Source organism: Nyctereutes procyonoides, unplaced genomic scaffold (assembly GCF_905146905.1).
Source record: "Nyctereutes procyonoides isolate TBG_1078 unplaced genomic scaffold, NYPRO_anot_genome, whole genome shotgun sequence".
Classification (NCBI taxonomy): Eukaryota; Metazoa; Chordata; class Mammalia; order Carnivora; family Canidae; genus Nyctereutes; species Nyctereutes procyonoides.
The window spans coordinates 26,715,717-26,734,422 of record NW_026575133.1 but is presented as its reverse complement, the minus strand read 5'-3'; the positions used below and the strand labels follow the sequence as shown (position 1 = coordinate 26,734,422).

Here is an 18,706-nt window from a genome sequence, read left to right as displayed (position 1 = left end):
AGCAAAAAGCAAACACTCAGAATCATCTGAGATGCTGGATATAGAGATGCTACATTTCTACATTACTATTTAGTATTCACTACTTGATCACTGTGTAAATAATAAACTAGAAATAGCCCATGTATTCACAACAGTATCAAAATCACTTCCAGGGCAAGGCCCTAAATCTTTCTGACTCTATGAAGGCTCAGAAATATGAGGAAACCATCAAAGAGAAATCTGAAGGTAGCAGAGTTGGTTCATGAGGTTTAAAGGAAGAAGCCATCTCCAGACATCAAAGTGTAAGATGAACTGACAAGTGATGTAGAAGCTACAGCAAAATTCTCCAGAAGATCTATCTAAAATAATGAATGTAGGTAGCTACACTAAACAAATTTTCAATGTAGATGAAACAGCCTTCTACAGGAAGAAGATGCCTTCTAGGACTGACATAGCTAGAGAGAAGTCAGTACCTGCTTTCAAAGGACACGCTCTCGGGATCCCTGGGTGGCGCAGCGGTTTAGCGCCTGCCTTTGGCCCAGGGCGCGATCCTGGAGACCCGGGATCGAATCCCACGTCAGGCTCCCGGTGCATGGAGCCTGCTTCTCCCTCTGCCTATGTCTCTGCCTCTCTCTCTCATTCTGTGTGACTATCATAAATAAATAAAAATTAAAAAACAACAACAACAACAAAGGACACGCTCTCTTGTTAAGGGGCTCATGCAGCTAGTGACTTTAAGTTGAAGCCAATGCTCCTGGCCATCCCTGGGCCCTTAAGAATTATGCTAAATATACTCTATTTTAAAAAAAGCCTGAATGACAGTACATACATTTACAGTATAATTTACTGAATATTTTAAACCCACTGTTGACACCTACCCCCCCCAGATTAAAAAAAAAAAAAACTCCTTTCAAATTATTACTGCTCACCGACAATGCACCTGGTCACCCAAGAGCTTTGATGGAGATGGACAATCAGATTGTTTTCATGCCTGCTGCTAAAACAACATCCATTCTGCAGCCCATGATCAAGGAGTAATTTCGACTTTCATTATTCCAAGTAAGCCTCTAGCTGCCATTCCTCAGATGGATCTGGACAAAAGAAACTGAAAAACTTCTGGAAAGGATTCACCATTCTGGATGTAACTAAGAATGTTCCTGGTCTAAGGAAAGAGGTCAAAATATTAACATTTACAGGCATTTGGAAGAAGCAGTTTACAACCCTCTGGATGACTTTGAGGGGTTCAAGACCTGAAAGGAGGAAGTAACTGCAGATGTGGTGGGAATAACAAGAGAACTAGAATGAGAAGTAGAACCTAGAGATGGGACTGAACTGCTGCAATCTCCAAAGACAACTTGAACAGATGAGAACTTGCTTGTGATGGATGAGCAACGACAGTGGTTTGTTATTTATTTATTTATGTATTTATTTATTTTGCAAAGGAATCTAATCCTGGCAAAAATGCTATGAAGACTGTTGAAATCACAACAAAGGATTGAGAATATCACATAACTGAGCTGATAAAGCAGCAGCAGGGTTTGAAAGGACCAACTCCAATGCTGAAAGGAATACTGTGGATAAAATGCCATCAAACAGCATCACGCACTACAGGGAAATCATTCATGAGGAGTCTATCAATGGAGCAATCTTCGCTGTAATCTCACTTTAAGAAACTGCCACAGCCACCTCTACCTTCAGCCACCAGCATCCGGATTGGCCAGGAGCCATCAACCTTGAAGCAAGACCCTTCGCCAGCAAAAAGATCGGGACTCAATGAAAGCTCAGATGATGGCTGGGGTCTCTCAACAGAGACCTTAAAATTAAGGTACGTATAGTTTTTTTAAGACCTAATGGCTACTGCACACTTGACTACAGACTATAATATACTGGAAACATTAACTTTTATATGCACTGGGAAACCAAAATATTCCTTTACTTGATTACAATATTCACTTTATTGCAGCAGTCTAGAACTAAATCCACCTATCTCCAAGGTATGCCTGTATATATTATACATCCAATCAGGTTACCATCTAGGCTTGCCAGCTAGGAAGCGTTTTAATTTTTTTCAGGTGACCCCAAATTTTTCCTCTTTTGTATTATGCTTTGATTTATAATTTAGCTATCAAAAAAGTGATCAAATTGCTCTCATTTTCAAATTCTAGAGAGTACTTTCATTCAGTACTGTTTACGGTGTACTTACTAGGTCAGGCTACTGGAGGCACTAGATCTTCCACAACGAAACCCAACAAAACCTCTGTTCTCATGGAGTTTATGTTCTAATGGACTTCACATAATCCCTAAGTACTCACAACAAAATTTACCTAGTAAATGCTCAGAAATTACATAAGAGGCACTAGGGTAGTAACATCTTTTGGATTAAAGCCATTATCATTACCGTGTTCAGTTAGGTATGGGGGGGGAGCATATTTTAATTAATTTAGCTTCTTTCACCCTCAATTTTTCTCACTTATGAAAACTGAGACAATGTATATACAGAACCAAGAAAATACCATTAAGTCAAGACCAGTCATATACCTGGTTGGATGCTGGGTAAAAAATAAGACACAGGTTTCCCCTACTATCTGAAAGTTTGCTTCATGCCCCTTTGCTTTTATGAAAGACCTACATTAGTACCTGTTCTTGCTAGCTGAAAAGAAACCTGAAGAGGATTTTCACTTCCACGAGATGGTAATTACATCTTTGCTTTATGCCATTTCAGCTGACAAAAGGTTTCCCAGGAATGCTCTACTTTCAGATAGCAGGAAACCTGTCTACATAAAGGACATTTCTGAGATAACTAGAAGATATGATATGGACTATAAAATGGATAACAGAGTCCTTGCTGATTTTCTTAGATGTGGTCCTGTGGACTCAGCTGGGTAAGAGACTATCTTGGTTCTTCAAAGATGCACACTGAGTTACTGATGGGGAAAAAAGCATCATGGTGACTTTAACTGGCAAAGAGAGTTGCTTACATATGTAGAAGCAAAGCCCATATAGGTTAAGTGTTGTTGTTGTTTTTTGTTTTTTTGTTTTGTTTTGTTTTGTTTGTTTTTAAGATTTTATTTATGTACTCATGAGAGACAGGGAAAAAGAGGCAGAGACATAGGCAGAGGAGAAGCAGGCTCCATGCAGTGAGCCCGATATGGAACTCAATCCTGGGACCCCAGGATCACGCTCCGAGCCAAAGGCAGATGCTCAACTGCTGGGCCACCCAGGCGTCCCTGGGTAAGTGTTAAGTGGTCAAGCCAATGAAGGAAACCCTGAGATTTGTTGCATTGATATATATATATTTTTAATTTTCTGTGGATTTCAAAATTTGCAAAATAAAATGTAGTCTGAAGACTATGTGCCTCGGGAAGAAAAAAAATCTTGTAATACAATGCCAACATAATCTTTTAAATTTAAACAAAAATATGAAATAACACTTAAAAACATGAGCAAAGGGATCCCTGGGTGGCGCAGTGGTTTGGCGCCTGCCTTTGGCCCAGGGCGCGATCCTGGAGACCCGGGATCGAATCCCACGTCAGGCTCCTGGTGCATGGAGCCTGCTTATCCCTCTGGCTATGTCTCTGCTTCTCTCTCTCTCTCTCTGTGTGACTATCATAAATAAATAAATAAATAAAAATTAAAAAAAAAAAAACATGAGCAAAGATCTTATCAATATTTAACTTCAAAAGTATCTATTTAAAAGCTCAGCATAAAGGTATAAAAGCCAACAAAATGTTTCATGTGTCTCAATGTGCAAAACCAAAGTTTTCCCCATAGCTTCCAAAGTAAAGGTAACAGGTGAAAAGTATCCCAACAGTATAAGGAAATGATTCAGCAAGAGCATGCCTGGCTTTACACAGGGAAGAACACCAGCTCACCAATGTGAACAGTCATGCAGGCTGTCATGCAGGGCTTTCCGAAGCACCGAGTCCTTGTCATAAATGCCCCAGGTAGCTTGTAGCACTGAATCAAGTAAGCAGTCTCCTGCAGTTCGGTTCCAAAGTGCATACAGTCGACTGTCCAAACGCGTAGCCAATTCCAAAGACCAGTTTATAATTGGAGATTCTTCTTCTAACTCTACACAAGGAATTGGAAGTAACATGTTGATGTTCATGCAATTTAGAACTACTCATTGGAGCAAAGAATCCATTCTCTGGATGTTGATATGCTTATGTATCATTTACCATTAAACACATAAATAAATCTGATCAATTCAAATACAAACCTTCTGAGTAGCTGAAACATCTATGGCTCTAGATTAAGTTTTTTTCCTCAACTTCTATATTCTTTACAACTTATTTGCTAAGAATGTTTAACAGGGAAATATACTCATTCTAGAATAGAAGGAGAAAACCAAGGCTTAAAAACTTTTATACCTTTATTTACTCCATCACCATTAAAGAGCCATGAATGAGCATTCTTAACTTTTTTTTCCCCAGTTTTATCAAAAGATAATTAACAGAATGAACACGTTTAACAGCACAATGTGACAATGATCTTAAGGACTTTACATTTTCAATTAAAGTAAAAATAAAACAAGTCAACCATACACTGAACTGTTCCAAGCCTTACAAAGCAAAGAATTAATAGAAATTGAACTAAATCACACTCATTAATTCCACACTTACCTTTCTGAACATCTCTATCAAGCACCTCATCAAATAGTTTTTCTTGGACTGTTGGAGGCAAGTCTTCAATATCTACAAAGCAAAAAAGAGACTTAAAAGATCTTCTTACAAAAAAAAAAAGATCTTCTTACGTCTCATAACTTAATAAATTTGATACGAGCATCTAACAGTGACTTCCTCTAAAAGAATTCCCTTGCCAGGGTGCCTGGGTGGCTCAGTCAGTTAAGTATCCAACTCTTGGCTTCAGCTCCTGGCTTGATCTCAGGGTTGTGAGATCAAGCCCCATATCAATCAGGGGCTCAGCCCAGAGTCAGCTTGAGATTCTCTCCCCCTCCTCCTCCCTCTACTCAGGCTTGCTCACTCACTCTCACTCTCTAAAATAAATAAAATCTTAAAAAAAAAAAAAAAAAAAAAAAAGCCCTAGCCAGTGAAGACAGTCAAGTGCCTTCCTGTAAAAAAACATGCATGTATGTGTGTGTAAATATAATGTAAAAGACTTCCTTTCTGTATGTCATTATCAAAGCTGTTATCTAAAAAATAATAAAAAGAATAATATTTAGACCAATAATTGCATACAACTATTGTCATACAAAGAAGAGATAATAATGTTGGTGAGGATATGGAGAAGGGAACTCTTGTGAACAGTTAGTGAAATGTAAATTGGTATAGCCACCATAGAAAAGTGGGGAGATTCCTCAAAATGTTAGAAGAATCATGATCCAGCAATCCCACATCTGGGTATATATCCAAAGGAAATGAAAATTGGATAATGAAGAGGTTCTGAACTCCCATGTGTGCTGCAGCATGACTCACAATAGCCAAGATATAGAAACAATCTAAGTGTCCATCAATGGATGAATAAATAAAGATTGAGGGAGAGGGGAAGTATAAAAATGGAATGTTATTCAGGCAGGTAAAAGAAAGAAATCCTGCCATTTGCAACAATATGGATGGACCCTGATGGCATTAGGCTAAGTGGAATTAGCCAGAGAAAGACAAATCAAATACTGCACGGTACCATATCCATGTGAACTCTTTAAAAAAAAAAAAGTTAGACTCCTAGAAACAGGGAAGAAAGATTGCCAGGGGTTGGGGGAAGTGAGGAAAAAGAGAGATTGGTAAAGGGGTACAGAAACTTTCAAGCTATAAAATGAGTAAGGCTGAACACCTAATGTCAAAACCATGGTAACTGAATTTTATAACAAGATGTTATATAACTGAAATTTGCCAGGAGAGTAGAACTTACATGTTCTCACCAAAACAGATAAATGAGTCAAACATGTGAGACGATAGGTGTGTTAATTAACTAGATGGGGGAAACTCTTTCACAATGTATGCATATACGAAATCACAATGAATAACTTGAAATATTTGACAATCTTATAGGATAATTATCCCTCGGTAAAACAGAAATAAAAGAAAAAAAAAGAACAGGGCTATCTGATATTCAGATTGATGAAACAGTAACAACATACAAATATTTATCTGCCCTTGACTCGCTGCACTCTCAACTTCTACTTAGGCCTACTGTTTTCAGACTTTAGAATCTTCTTATAAAAGTTAACGAACCATTAATTATTGGTACACACAGATCTCTGTTTTTGTCATCTTCCTCAAATTCTCCATGCTGTGTTCTGTTACTAATGGAGTATCTAGAGTAAAAAAGCATTACCCTAAAAAACAATTTTTTTTTTAAATTTAGGCTATTTTCAAGTCAAAATAAAAATCCAAACATCACCAGAATAAGTTTAAGTGTACAGAGATGGCATTTCAAATGAATTTTGTCTGATTTTATTTTTACTCAAGAAAGGCAGACCTAGGCAGAGGGAGAAGCAGGCTTCCTGTGGGGAGTCCGGTGCAGTACTCAATCCCAGGACTCCAGGATCACAACCCGAGCCAAAGGCAGAGCCACCTAGGTGCCTGAACTTTGTCTGATTTTAAAAGGCTTAGTTATCGGGGTGCCTGGGTGGCTCGGTCGGTTAAAGGTCCATCTCTTGATTTCAGCTCAGGTCATAATCTCAGGGTCGTGAGATCAAGGCCCATGTTGGGCTTAGCATGGAGTCTGCTTGTCCCTCTCCCTCTGGTCCCCCACCCCCACCCCGCTTGTGCTCATGCTTCTCTTTATCTCTCAAATAAATAGTCTTTTTTTTTTTTAAGGCTAAGTTATTATCTTCCTACCATTTGTAAATGCCCCTGTTCGTGTCAATATAAAAGCTCAAGACACTCAGAAGCAAGAGGAAAGCTTTGTTTTAGAAACTTCTGGTGTTTGGTGCATTTATTCAGTGTCCAAAGACAAAAAGCATCCTGGAAGACACTTCCGATAGTCTGAACTGAAAAATGAAAAGCTGCCTCACAGACATAGTAGAAATTAATATAATGAGTGAAGAACATAATGACACTTCAAAAGAATGCCAGTATCTGATTCAAATAATCTCCACCCATCAAAAGCTGGGGTTCTAATCCTATCTACTAATACTAATAACCAATAACTCCGTAATTTTAAAACAAGCATGAAAAAGGAAAAAAAGTACACTGATAATGTCCTAAACTAAAACTGAAGAGAAAAATAAATGGGTAAAACAGATTTTTAAAAACATCTAAGGCCCACATGAAAGTCAGTTATTATCAGCTGTCACCTTCCTACCAGATCTGAAGGATAAGTTCCCGAGGAACCCTTGTACTGGTCACCTGCATGATAAATAGGGTAATTAAGTAATTTAAAATGTACATAATAGGCTAAGTTATCTGCTTTCTAAGAGAGACAATTTCACTCACACATTTAAAAAAAAAAAAAAGAATTCCAATAAAGTGAAAATTTCTTTTCACATTGAAATTTGGAGTTACCTGCTGGCAACGTAAATGTTACAAGGTCAGTTAGAAAATAGCAAGCAAAATCCCCCTTTCTCTGATGAAGAGAGGCAGCTATCTCTCGCCGGATCTGCTCTGTCAGTTCAGGACACACCATTGCTGGAATACACTTTGCTGCTTGTTGAGACACCTTAAATACAAAAGAAACTTTCCTCTGCATCTCATTTATCATTAAAGAAAGCAGAAAATAACAGTATTTAAGAGAAATTACCAAACCTTCCCAGTAACCCAGGATGTTGTTTAATTTTTAAACAGATTAGGGATTATTTCCTCACCAGTGGAAGTATGTTTCAGTACACCTTTCCAGGAAAATAGCCAGAAAAACACTTTACCTTCTAACTCAGGAAATTCACTTCTTTAGGAATTTATCCCAAGGACATATATAAAGATTTATGTAAAAATTTACATAAAATGGTGTTGTTCACAAAGGTTCATCCTAAGAGAGGGAGGGAGGACAGAAAACCACCTAAGTAAGACTTAGCATCATGCCTGCCATAAAAGTATTCTTAAAAAACAGGAAATTCCAGCTCATGGAGAAAGAGGAGAAAGTACACACACTCTTCTCCTGCTGGGTTAAGAATACTTCAAGTACCCCAATGTGGAATAAAGAAAGCATGATATTTTTAAAGGGTTAGTTTCCACTGACCTCAAATCCCTCCCCATTTGTTATAACTCTGAATATTTAAAAAAGCAGTTGGGCTTCTCCAATTGTAGAACAGACAACAAACCTTTGAAGTACAGCCAGCCTGACAGGAATGAAACGTGAGCAGTGATATAGTGAGCGCTATGATGGAGAACTTCTAGAAAGGGCATGGCTAGAACTTTTCTTTTCTTTTCTTTTTAATGATGGATTTGCAATGAATGATGCAAAGATATTATTTGACTTTTAAGGTGTATTCCTTTTATGGAGCTCAAGAAATATGCATACAAAGAATTCTGAAATCAAAGGTAAGTATCTGCTAGAGAGGAAATAAGTCTGGTGTGAACCTGTCTCTGTCACTACAGACAACAGCCACAAACCTGGACAACCTTCCCAAAGGCAAGTTTCCAGTCACAAGTGGAGTTTAGAGCATATGTGCCAATAAGCCACTCAAAGAGTCAGCTTTACTATTAATGTCATCTATATGATATATGGGAACAATTAACTATAATTTTTATTAAGGTAAGTAAGTAAACAGCATTTCAAAACCTCTGCATAACCAACACAAGCATCAGACATCATATCGTGAAAAATCCTATATGAAAACTCAGCTTTGATAAATTCTATTGGCCAGGATTACCAGTAACAATGAAATTCTCACTACCTCTTAACTCCATGAACCCAATCATCACGTGACAGTCAAATTATGGAAAATGAGATGCCAATGTTTTCAGAATATAACTATTTCTCAAGAAACGGTGTTAAACGGATCCCAAAGTAAGTTCGAAGTTCCCAAAGCTTATTCTCATCAGCTAACCCTCTGCCTCCTTCCAGAAACCTGAGACTGTTTCTTCAAAAACTTGGGTCTGTATCATGAATACTGCAAACATTCCAAGAGAAACCTTACAGCTGGTAAAGAGTCTCCAAGCATGCCCCCTCACCCCCCACTGCCATCCTTCAGCTCAGGTCCCTGAAAGCCTATCCTTCATCTTCTAGCCTCTTTCAACCTTACAACTCTCAACTATCTCCTTAGGCCAGTAATTCTTAACTTATGGCACATGAACTTGCAAGGGCCTGTGAACCTGAATGAGAATTTTCATTAAATTTAAATCCTTCATTTTCACTAACCTCCTGTCTATATTTAAAATGCATTCTCTTATATATCACAAATCTACTATTCTGAAAAAACTGTCAGAATATAACTGATTTCTCTTGCCATCTTATTTTTATTCTACACATTTAAAGAAACAGTATATTGAAAAGGAGTCCATAGGCTCCACCAAACTACCAACAGAGTCCATGACCTAAAATCCAATTAAAAACCCTGACCCCAGGGATCCCTGGGTGGCGCAGCGGTTTAGCGCCTGCCTTTGGCCCAGGGCGTGATCCTGGAGACCCGGGATCGAATCCCACGTCGGGCTCCCGGTGCATGGAGCCTGCTTCTCCCTCTGCCTGTGTCTCTGCCTCTCTCTCTCTCTGTGTGTGTGACTATCATAAATAAATAAAAACTAAAAAAAAAAAAAAAAAAAACACTGACCCCAGATACTATCTCCAAAATATAATGTTCTCCTGTTCTGATCCCAAAAGTACTTGGCTCTGTGCTCTCACTGCAGGCACATCCCTTAGCATAATCTCCCTACTGGCCCCTTCAACTCCATCCTCTGGAGCATTCATTCCACTGAGATGACATTTCACAACCAATTTTGTTCTTTCCCTGGAAATCCACCCCGCTCCCCCTCTCCCACAGTGCACCAGTTAGTCTATGTGTTCCAGAGAATATGGCAAAATTGATAAGTTGCTTCCTAAATTAGGTTCCATCTAGAAGACCCTGCAGCTTCCATGCACTCTCTTGTGCTGTCCCACGGATCACTTGTTCTTGTGAAACCTGCCCTCTGAAGGAGCCCACGTACCAGGATTTGAAGCCCCCCGCCACCAGTTATGTGAGTATGCTTGGAACCAGATCCTCTCACCCGAGTCAAGCCTTCTGACAACTGCAGCTCTGAAAATTTGACTATAAGCTCATAAGACCTTGAGCCAAAAACTATTCAATCAAGCTGCTCCTGGATTCCCTACCCTCAGAAACTGCATGGAGATAACAACTGCTGCTAAGTGGAAGTGATCTGTTAGACAGTAAATAGAAAGTACCCTGAGGTTCTACTGCCTTCCCACCGTCAGTCCCCAGACGCTCTCAGGGCAGTGACTTAGGACTGTCACTCCAACCTTCTCACAGCCCTCTACCAGCCGGAGGGCAGCCTAGGAGCCCACCAACGACTTGAGCCTTGATTCACAGCTGCCCCCTCTATCCTGTCTCCTGCCACCACCAGCAACTATAGCTCCACACATTGGCCCTGCCAATACACAACGCAAATGTAGCCAGACCTCAAATATGATAGGAACTACCTCTAACTGTTCCAGAACTCTAGTCCTTCTAATCACACTGCTTTTCCAGCAGTCCCTTTCTCTAGCCACAGCACACCTGCCCCTTGTTTTTCACTACAGCTCTCACTCAAGCCCTGCCCTTCCTCTTATAGGTGCCTCTGGTGTCACTGGGTGCTTACCACGCTGAACTACAGCTAGCCATTTCAATCATATTCCTTAAACCCTCCCAGTGCTGTGTACATAGTGGTTCACACCACTTGGGTCTGTATCGTGAATACTGCAGACCCTATAATCCAATTTATTTTTTTAAGCTTTTTTTTTTAATTAATTTATTTATTTATGATAGTCACAGAGAGAGAGAGAGGCAGAGACACAGGCAGAGGGAGAAGCAGGCTCCATGCACCGGGAGCCCGACGTGGGATTCGATCCTGGGTCTCCAGGATCGTGCCCTGGGCCAAAGGCAGGCGCCAAACTGCTGCGCCACCCAGGGATCCTATAATCCAATTTAAAAACCCTAACCCCAGATACGTATCTCAAAAATATAATGTTCTCCTGTTCTGATCTCAAAAAGTACTTGGCTCTGTGCTTTCTCTGCAGGCACATCCCTTAACGTAATCTCCATACTGGCCCCTTCAGTTCCATCCTCTGGAGCATCCATTCCACTGGGAGGACATTCCACAACCAATTTTGTTCAATATGGGCAAATTTGGATATGCAAATATGCATGCCACAGAAGACGCATACTGAGAAAATTTCAATCTTCTTTTTTTTTTTAAGAGCCATTTTCAACTATTTTTCTGGAAGGTTTTTTTTTTAATTTTTATTTATTTATTCATGAGAGACACAGAGAGACAGAGAGAGAGAGAGAGAGAGAGAGAGAGACAGGCAGAGGGAGAAGCAGGCTCCATGCAGGGAGGGAACCCGACGTGGGACTCCATCCCAGGTCTCCAGGATCACACCCCGGGGCCGCAGGTGGCACTAAACTGCTGCGCCACTGGGGCTGCCTGAAAATTTCAATCTTCAACTGACCTGACCCCCTGCACTCTATTTATCTTATTGTTAAAAGAATTAACTGGATAGTACGGTCATATCCTGAACCATTTGTTCATCTGCAATCATTTGTGACATCTGTGTAGTTATCTAAGCCCAAAGGCTTGATCCCCCCCTCTCCATTACTCCCCACATCCAGTTGATCCACTTAATCTTGACTCTGTCCCCACCAGTTCTGTCAAACCGGCCTAACTTCCTTCCACTGCCACTGTGACTCTGGTACCAGCAGAGCCCTTGTCAGCGTCATGTAATGCCCACCCTACCAAGGCTTCCCCCTCTCTAATCCACAGCAGCCAAAATACACTGTGATCTGGCCACTCCCCTGCTCCTCTCCCTAACTCTGCAGACCTGTTCATGGCCCTAGGAACAATCTTCGAATCCCCTGGCCTAGAAGACCCTCCACAGTGCTTCCTTCTCCAGATCCCAATCACCATCACAGTCATGCTGAGCACCTGCAAGTTCCTGAAATCACCACAAACACTACCACCAGGGCCTCTGAATAAAGTTTCCTCAACTCCCTCTCTCTTCCACCCACCTATGACACAAACTCCTACTTCTCCTTCAGACCTCCACTACAATGTAACCTGCTCTAAGTGAGAAGGTAAGATACCCCAAAACGCTTTCTCTAGTACTCCCACAGCACCTGGCATTTACATCTATGAGAACACACTCTGTACAGAATTACCTATTTCTCTGCCCCTCTGAATACTCACTAAAGGAAGAGCCAACACCAATCACATGCCTCTTTAGCACAGTATCTTGCACACACAGTGGGTACTCAATAAATATTAGCTGAGTGAATGAATGAAAGCTATGTCCTAGTGTTTTTCTAATCAAACAGATGATTAAAATCTTGTGGCAAAATGTCCTGTTTTAAGAGCATATACCCTTAAGAATTATAGACTGTTGAAGTCTCAGGTTTAGTGTGAATTTATAAAGGGAGTAGATGAATCTAAAACATTTAAGAACAGTTTTAAAAAGCATTACAGTTTAGAAAAGCAAAAATAAAAACTAATGAACACATTCCTTCATGTAAAACAACATTTAACCAAAATGTCATACTCACTTCCGTAAGCAGTATTGCTAGCATATCCTGCCTCTGAAAACGTATAGCCAGATGTACGAGAGTATAGCCAACATCAAAAGCAGAAGGACGGTTCAGCAAGCGCACTTCATCTGCAGTGAGCTGACGTGCAATGTCCCCTCCTGATGACTTGTATGCTTCTATAGCAGCTAAATCACCTTCTACAACCCCTAGAACAAGCAACAAGATAGAAAAGAATTTAATTCTATTTTTCTTCAAAAACCATAAACCTGTTGCATTCACTCTAAACCCTCTTAAGTGTCTCTCTAGGATTCCTGGACCCTCAGACAACATTTAAATGTCCTAAAGAATATTAAGAAAAGTTAGTGTACTCCTCTCCCTTTAATTTCTTGCCAGAACTAGAACTACCTATTTAGGTACTTACCTTCACATCAGTGCTGGCTCCATGCTCTAGTTGAGGTTTAGAGGTATCATTAGAATATACTGATTGGATCAAAGATCAGTAATCCTAGTGTGAGGAAGTAGACTTTACAGAAGACACTAAACTACCTATTCTGGTCCTGACTCTACAGAAACCAAGGAGAAGGGGATATGCTGCTTCCTATTGGCTTTGGGCTCTCTCGCCCTTTGCACTGCATTCTTTAAGCTGAATCAAAACAAATGTTGGACCTTCCATATTGTTGTTTAGCTAGAAACAATTCAGAGCAATTAAACCATTTTCAGTATAGTTAAAATTAGCAACATTTTGATTTCAGAACCTCTCAAAGCCATGTGTTCCTTACATTCATTAAGTATTAATACAGTAAAACTTGAACCAGATGAGTTAGAACAAAAATAGGCCAAAATAAAACATTACAAACCAGTTGGGGATAGAGAGATAAAACAAGTATCACTTTTTTATAATCCATAAAGAACTTTCTGTTCCCACTAAATCGTGTTACTAATCTTAACACAAATTAATGTTAGGTGAAGACAGTATTCCTGCTTACTAAAGCTGTACAGTACATATCTATGAATAAATAGCCTTGGCAAAAAATAAAGGTAAGCTTCAAATCTACTCACAGTGTTACACACACACACACACACACACTCTCAAGACTGTAGGACCAAAGAGTTTTTAGTGTTTTCTAAGTTATATCAGGAAAAATCTGTTTGTTGGGTAAAACACTAATACTAGCTAAAAATATTCTTAGTGTATCTTTTTAAAAATCATTTTTAATGGCCATCCTGAATTAGGAATTAGAGAAATAAGAGCTACTTCTGTGAGCATAACAGATTCATCCAATGCAATAATTTCTCCCAGTTGCTTAAAATAGAAAAACTTTAAAATGATAATTCCCATGTTCATTGAATCCCCATGACGTACATGCAAAGGACTATACTAGGCAATATGAAAAACACAGATAGTAAAAACATGATTCCTATACTCAAAACAGTCCTTTCTCACCACGTTTTAAGCCACAAAAGGCCAGCTTCAAATGTTTTCAGACTCTGTTGGTCAAGGATCCTTTCTGCAAATCCAGACCCACTCCACAAAAAAAAGAACACCCTGCCTCTGACACATTTTTCAGGTGAAGAATCCATGATATGAAACCAGAACACCTTCTTACAGGAACTTTTATTTTCATGGTTCACGTAGGTTAATACATTCTTCAATATAAACACCTCAGTACAGCTGTCACCCCCGCCCCCAAAACGGAAAGAGCCTTTAGGCCCAGTGCCCTGGCAAAATCATCTGGGCTAAATCGTGGTACGCTAAAATGTGATACGGCTGGCAGGAATCTTCCTCAAAGGGCAGGCCTTATAAATAGATATAGAAAGTCCTACTTCAAATTAAAAAAAAAAAGAAAGAAAGAAAGAAATCTATGGTTAAATAGTCAAGTACACAAAGAACTCTGAAATTTCTGCTTGTTTTAATGAACAGATGAAAGTAATCAAAGAGAGCTCGTAACTTTAGGATTTAATGAGGTTCATCTTTTTAGAACTAAATATGCTCTACTACTCTGTTTCCTTCTATGGGTATTTCCGTATGAAAGCAACTACTTTTCATGTATGATTTATCAAAGCTGTCATTATTTCTGGGTGCCTGCAGTATCACTGCACCTTTTATAAGCTTTAGCCTAAAAATATATATTTATAAAACTTCTATGACATGAGAAAAGCCACTCAAGGACCAAAAAGACTGATCAACTGACCTGAAAAGCTACAGAGGAGGAAGACGTGCACAGAACATGTATACGTATGTGTACCTATTCAGGCATGTGCATGTGCCTGCATGCACATACCTTTTTTGCTTCCCAAAGACAAAGATGATTGCCAACCAACTTCTAAATCACTGTCTTCACTATTTTTAGCTAGCTCACCATATAGCTCATGTCTGAAGAATCTTCTCTTAGAAATTCTTAAGAATTCATTTCCTGGGACTCCTGGGTGGCTCAGTGGTTGAGCGCCTGCCTTTGGCTCAGGTCATGATCCTGGGGTCCCAGGATAGAGCCCCACATGGGGCTCCCTGCATGGAGCCTGCTTCTCCCTCTGCCTATGTCTCTGCCTCTCTCTCTCTCTCTCCTGAATAAATAAAATCTTAAAAAAAAAAAAAAGAGAGAAGAAGAAGAAGAAGAAAAGAAAAAGAAAAATTCATTTCCTCAGTCATGGTTGTGAGAGATTTCTGTAATTAGAAACTAACATAATCAAAGACAGGGGGTACAGACCAGAGAGCACAAGAAAGGTGACACACTGTGCTTTGAAATTATGATTTACGATGTCACCCAGCCTGGCTTCAAATTAAGCATTTTTTTAAAATATAAACAGAACTTCAAAAGATGAACTTGTACAGTATATGAATTCTATCTCAATAAAGAAGATACATACACACAAAAACAGGATTTCTATTTGTCCTAATCCAAAATACCAAAACAATTACTTCCCTCATCCCCCAGCTCTGCAGTGAACTGCAGACACAGTATGCTGTTGCTCCCCAGCATGAAGTAAACCCAGGGGGTCAGAAAATGAGGATGAAGAGAATAGAGTTTGTGCTCTATTGAAGAATAGAGCACTAAATCCTCCAAATCTTCTAGAACATGAAAAACACAATGTAAGTACAGGTACAAGGTAGTATCCCAAAGAAAATATCATCTAATGTTTTGGGAATATAGGATTCCATTCTTTTAACTATAGTTAAGAACTTAGTTTCAGTTACCAGTGAGTTTTCAGCTACAAAGACAAGTACATTTATTACAAATGTCATGAGACTGTCACCAAACAGTCCAAATGTTTTTTAGTCTATCTTTATGACACATTGTTCAATGACAGCTACTGACTAAAGTTTCGACAGCTTCTTGACAGATGGGTTTTTACTGCAAGCAGGGTATTAAAAAGGATATGGCCCATACTCAGATAAGGTAAAGTTTTACCTACCAAAGTTTTCTACTTAGGTGGACAAAGTATCAGATCATATGCAAAACAACTTAAAATGTCTTTTGAGTTCTTCATGTAACATTTTTTACCACCTCTAATATCAGGGGATAAAGGAAAGGAGGAAAAGGGAGAAGGCTGGTTGGTAGAAAAAGACAGCAAAATAAATGCAAGAGGTATAATCTCACTTCATGTAACAATAACCAAGAAAAACCAGAACAATTCCAATGGAAGAGAGATGATGGTGTATACATGCTTCCTAGTTACTGACCTCTCACGCTTCCAAGCGTGAACTAAAGCATCTTTAACATGTTTTTTGAAAATTTTAACAAATGTATTATTACATACATGTTCTGTCCCTTTTTCTTCTGTGCTATGACTGCAAATTAAAAGGACAGCTGAAGGCACTCTGAGAAGGTTAACTTTATAAAACTAACCTACAGTATCATCACACATTCAAAACTGACTGAATAACCAACTAAGCAATGGTGCATAATTACAGATAATGCAAAGTTAACATACTTTTAAAACATTAAGACCTAAGAGTAAACAAAAGTTACTACATCTTACAAACTATAAAGTTAAAAAAAAAAAAGTTTGTATTGTTCTATAAGCTGGGCCAGGAGTGGAATTTAACATATTTTGAAGCCACAGGACACAACTCATGGGACTTCACAGCTACTATGGAACTCCGATGGTTAGAATATGGAGCTGGCTCATAGATGTTTAGAAAACAGACTTATTTTTTTCCCCCATATATGGCACAGTTTTCAAAGTTTTGCCTTATTTTTTTTATGACATAAAATCATAATGGTAACTAACTTTGAAAAGAATGCCAAATGGTAAAAAAAAAGCCAGGACTTACCTGAGCCCACATGGGCCAGCTCAACACTACCCTGGAGTTCTATGGTAGCTGTGACATCACAGCATGGTTTATGCTGTGGGGTCAGGGTGGACTTGGAGTCAGCTGGCACAATTTCAGGAGCCCTTAAAGAGAAAAGTTAGTTTTAAGTGGTAATGTTCACAATGTGCTTTACCATGGTCAGCAGAAAGATGCAGATGTGCTGTCTACAATGTCTGGAGAGCTGTCTTCTACCCAGAGTTTAATTCACTTAGGTGGTTTTGCATATTAAAAAAAAAATTATGCCACCCAGTAATACTTTTTCTTTATATTCCTAACCATTTGGCTATAGTTCAATGACGAACTTGGCTTAGATATCCATATTCACAGCTAACTCCTTCAATACTCAAATATGAGATGCTTTTTAAATAAAATGACCAATATTTTTAAAGTGCATCTTCAAGTTGGCACAAGCTCAGTGGCAATCCCAGGAATAGTGTGAGCAGTCCAGACCACCTCTTAGAGGTATTATTCGCATGATAACCAATGGCAGCAAGTGAATTTACCACTTCTATTCCTAGAATAGTGCTACAGAACAATAACCTTTTCAAAAACTGAGATGAAAATCACAAATTGGAGATAAATTCTTTATACTATATCAAGATAAGCTCCTGTTCAATTCAGTCAATAAACTCCATTATGAAAACATCCTCTTTAGAATAAAAGACTCAATGACAGAAAAGTCAAAATAATCTCTAATTAAGGCCTTCAAATATTCTATTATTAATGACAAACTATGCCAAATATAATTTATACTCTGGAGCTCCGATGTCTTTACATCTCTGATTAGACTGTGAACAACCCAACTGCTATGAATATATAAATCCCCCAAATCATGAAAAAATACCTGAAACGACAGACACCTTCAGAAGAAAGATTTCGCCATGCAGGAAGAATGATTGCTGAAAGCGCCACAGAAGGACTTAAAGGAACAGGTCACAAAGTTATCTTTGGGAAGGGAATTAGGGATGAGGGCCAGTGTTAACAGTTAAAGAAAATGAACGAGTTCCAATTACAAAGGTCACTGAAAATATTGCCGAAAGAGTTAACTGAGGGGATACTGTTTCTTAAAAACCTATGGTTCCAGTTATATAAAGTAGTATATATCAAAACCACATTCACCACTGAAGTCCCCAAAAGTTTTCTGACTGCAAATAAAAATTTCACCTGCCACAAGGCCACATTATCCTGGCTGAATCTGAAACCAAATTTTAAGATTTTTAGAATTATACTATTTTAGGTAGTCCTGGAGGGGCTACTGAATCGTCTAGGCACTCTCTTTTACAAGTCATGGTAGAGTTTATAAAAGGAAAAAACTCTTAATGACATATAACATTACACACTGTACGTAATATGTCCATGTAACTCTTCTTCTAGCCAAAAATACTGATAGAATACAGAATCATCAAAATGGAAGAGATGTTAAAGTTGCTTAGTCCATCTTGATAAGGTCCCCAGGTTGAAGCACAAAACAAGAACGTCCCCATGATTTGCCACTGCAGAAAGTTCTACAGCTTCAGGAAACGCCTATGGTCACTTAAGTATCCATGTTAAGTGGAGTGGCAGATTTTCCTCAAAACCGTCAGCCCCATATATCCAACAACTCATTAGACAGATTCGCTACATCCTGTCTAAAACTGAACTTCCGGGATCCCTGGGTGGCGCAGCGGTTTAGCGCCTGCCTTTGGCCCAGGGCGCGATCCTGGAGACCCGGGATCGAATCCCACATCGGGCTCTCGGTGCATGGAGCCTGCTTCTCCCTCTGCCTATGTCTCTGCCTCTCTCTCTCTCTCTGTGTGTGTGTGTGACTA

General features: G+C 39.2%; 1 protein-coding gene across 4 annotated transcripts in view; it reads right to left on the bottom strand.

Annotated features, from left to right (window-relative positions):
• ZRANB1 (zinc finger RANBP2-type containing 1) overlaps positions 1-18,706 on the bottom strand; it is a 59,254-nt gene that overhangs the window by 6,520 nt on the left and 34,028 nt on the right. For 3 of the 4 annotated variants that reach the window (XM_055345858.1, XM_055345856.1, XM_055345855.1), the window contains 4 exons: positions 12,605-12,792; positions 7,446-7,599; positions 4,602-4,673; positions 3,852-4,050 (listed from right to left, as the gene is read on the bottom strand). In XM_055345858.1, coding sequence (XP_055201833.1) covers positions 3,852-4,050; positions 4,602-4,673; positions 7,446-7,599; positions 12,605-12,628 — 449 coding nt within the window. In that variant the 5' untranslated portion in view covers positions 12,629-12,792. Of the gene's footprint in view, positions 1-3,851; positions 4,051-4,601; positions 4,674-7,445; positions 7,600-12,604; positions 12,793-16,859; positions 16,982-18,706 lie in introns of all 4 variants that reach the window. The other variant, XM_055345857.1, reaches the window with a different exon arrangement.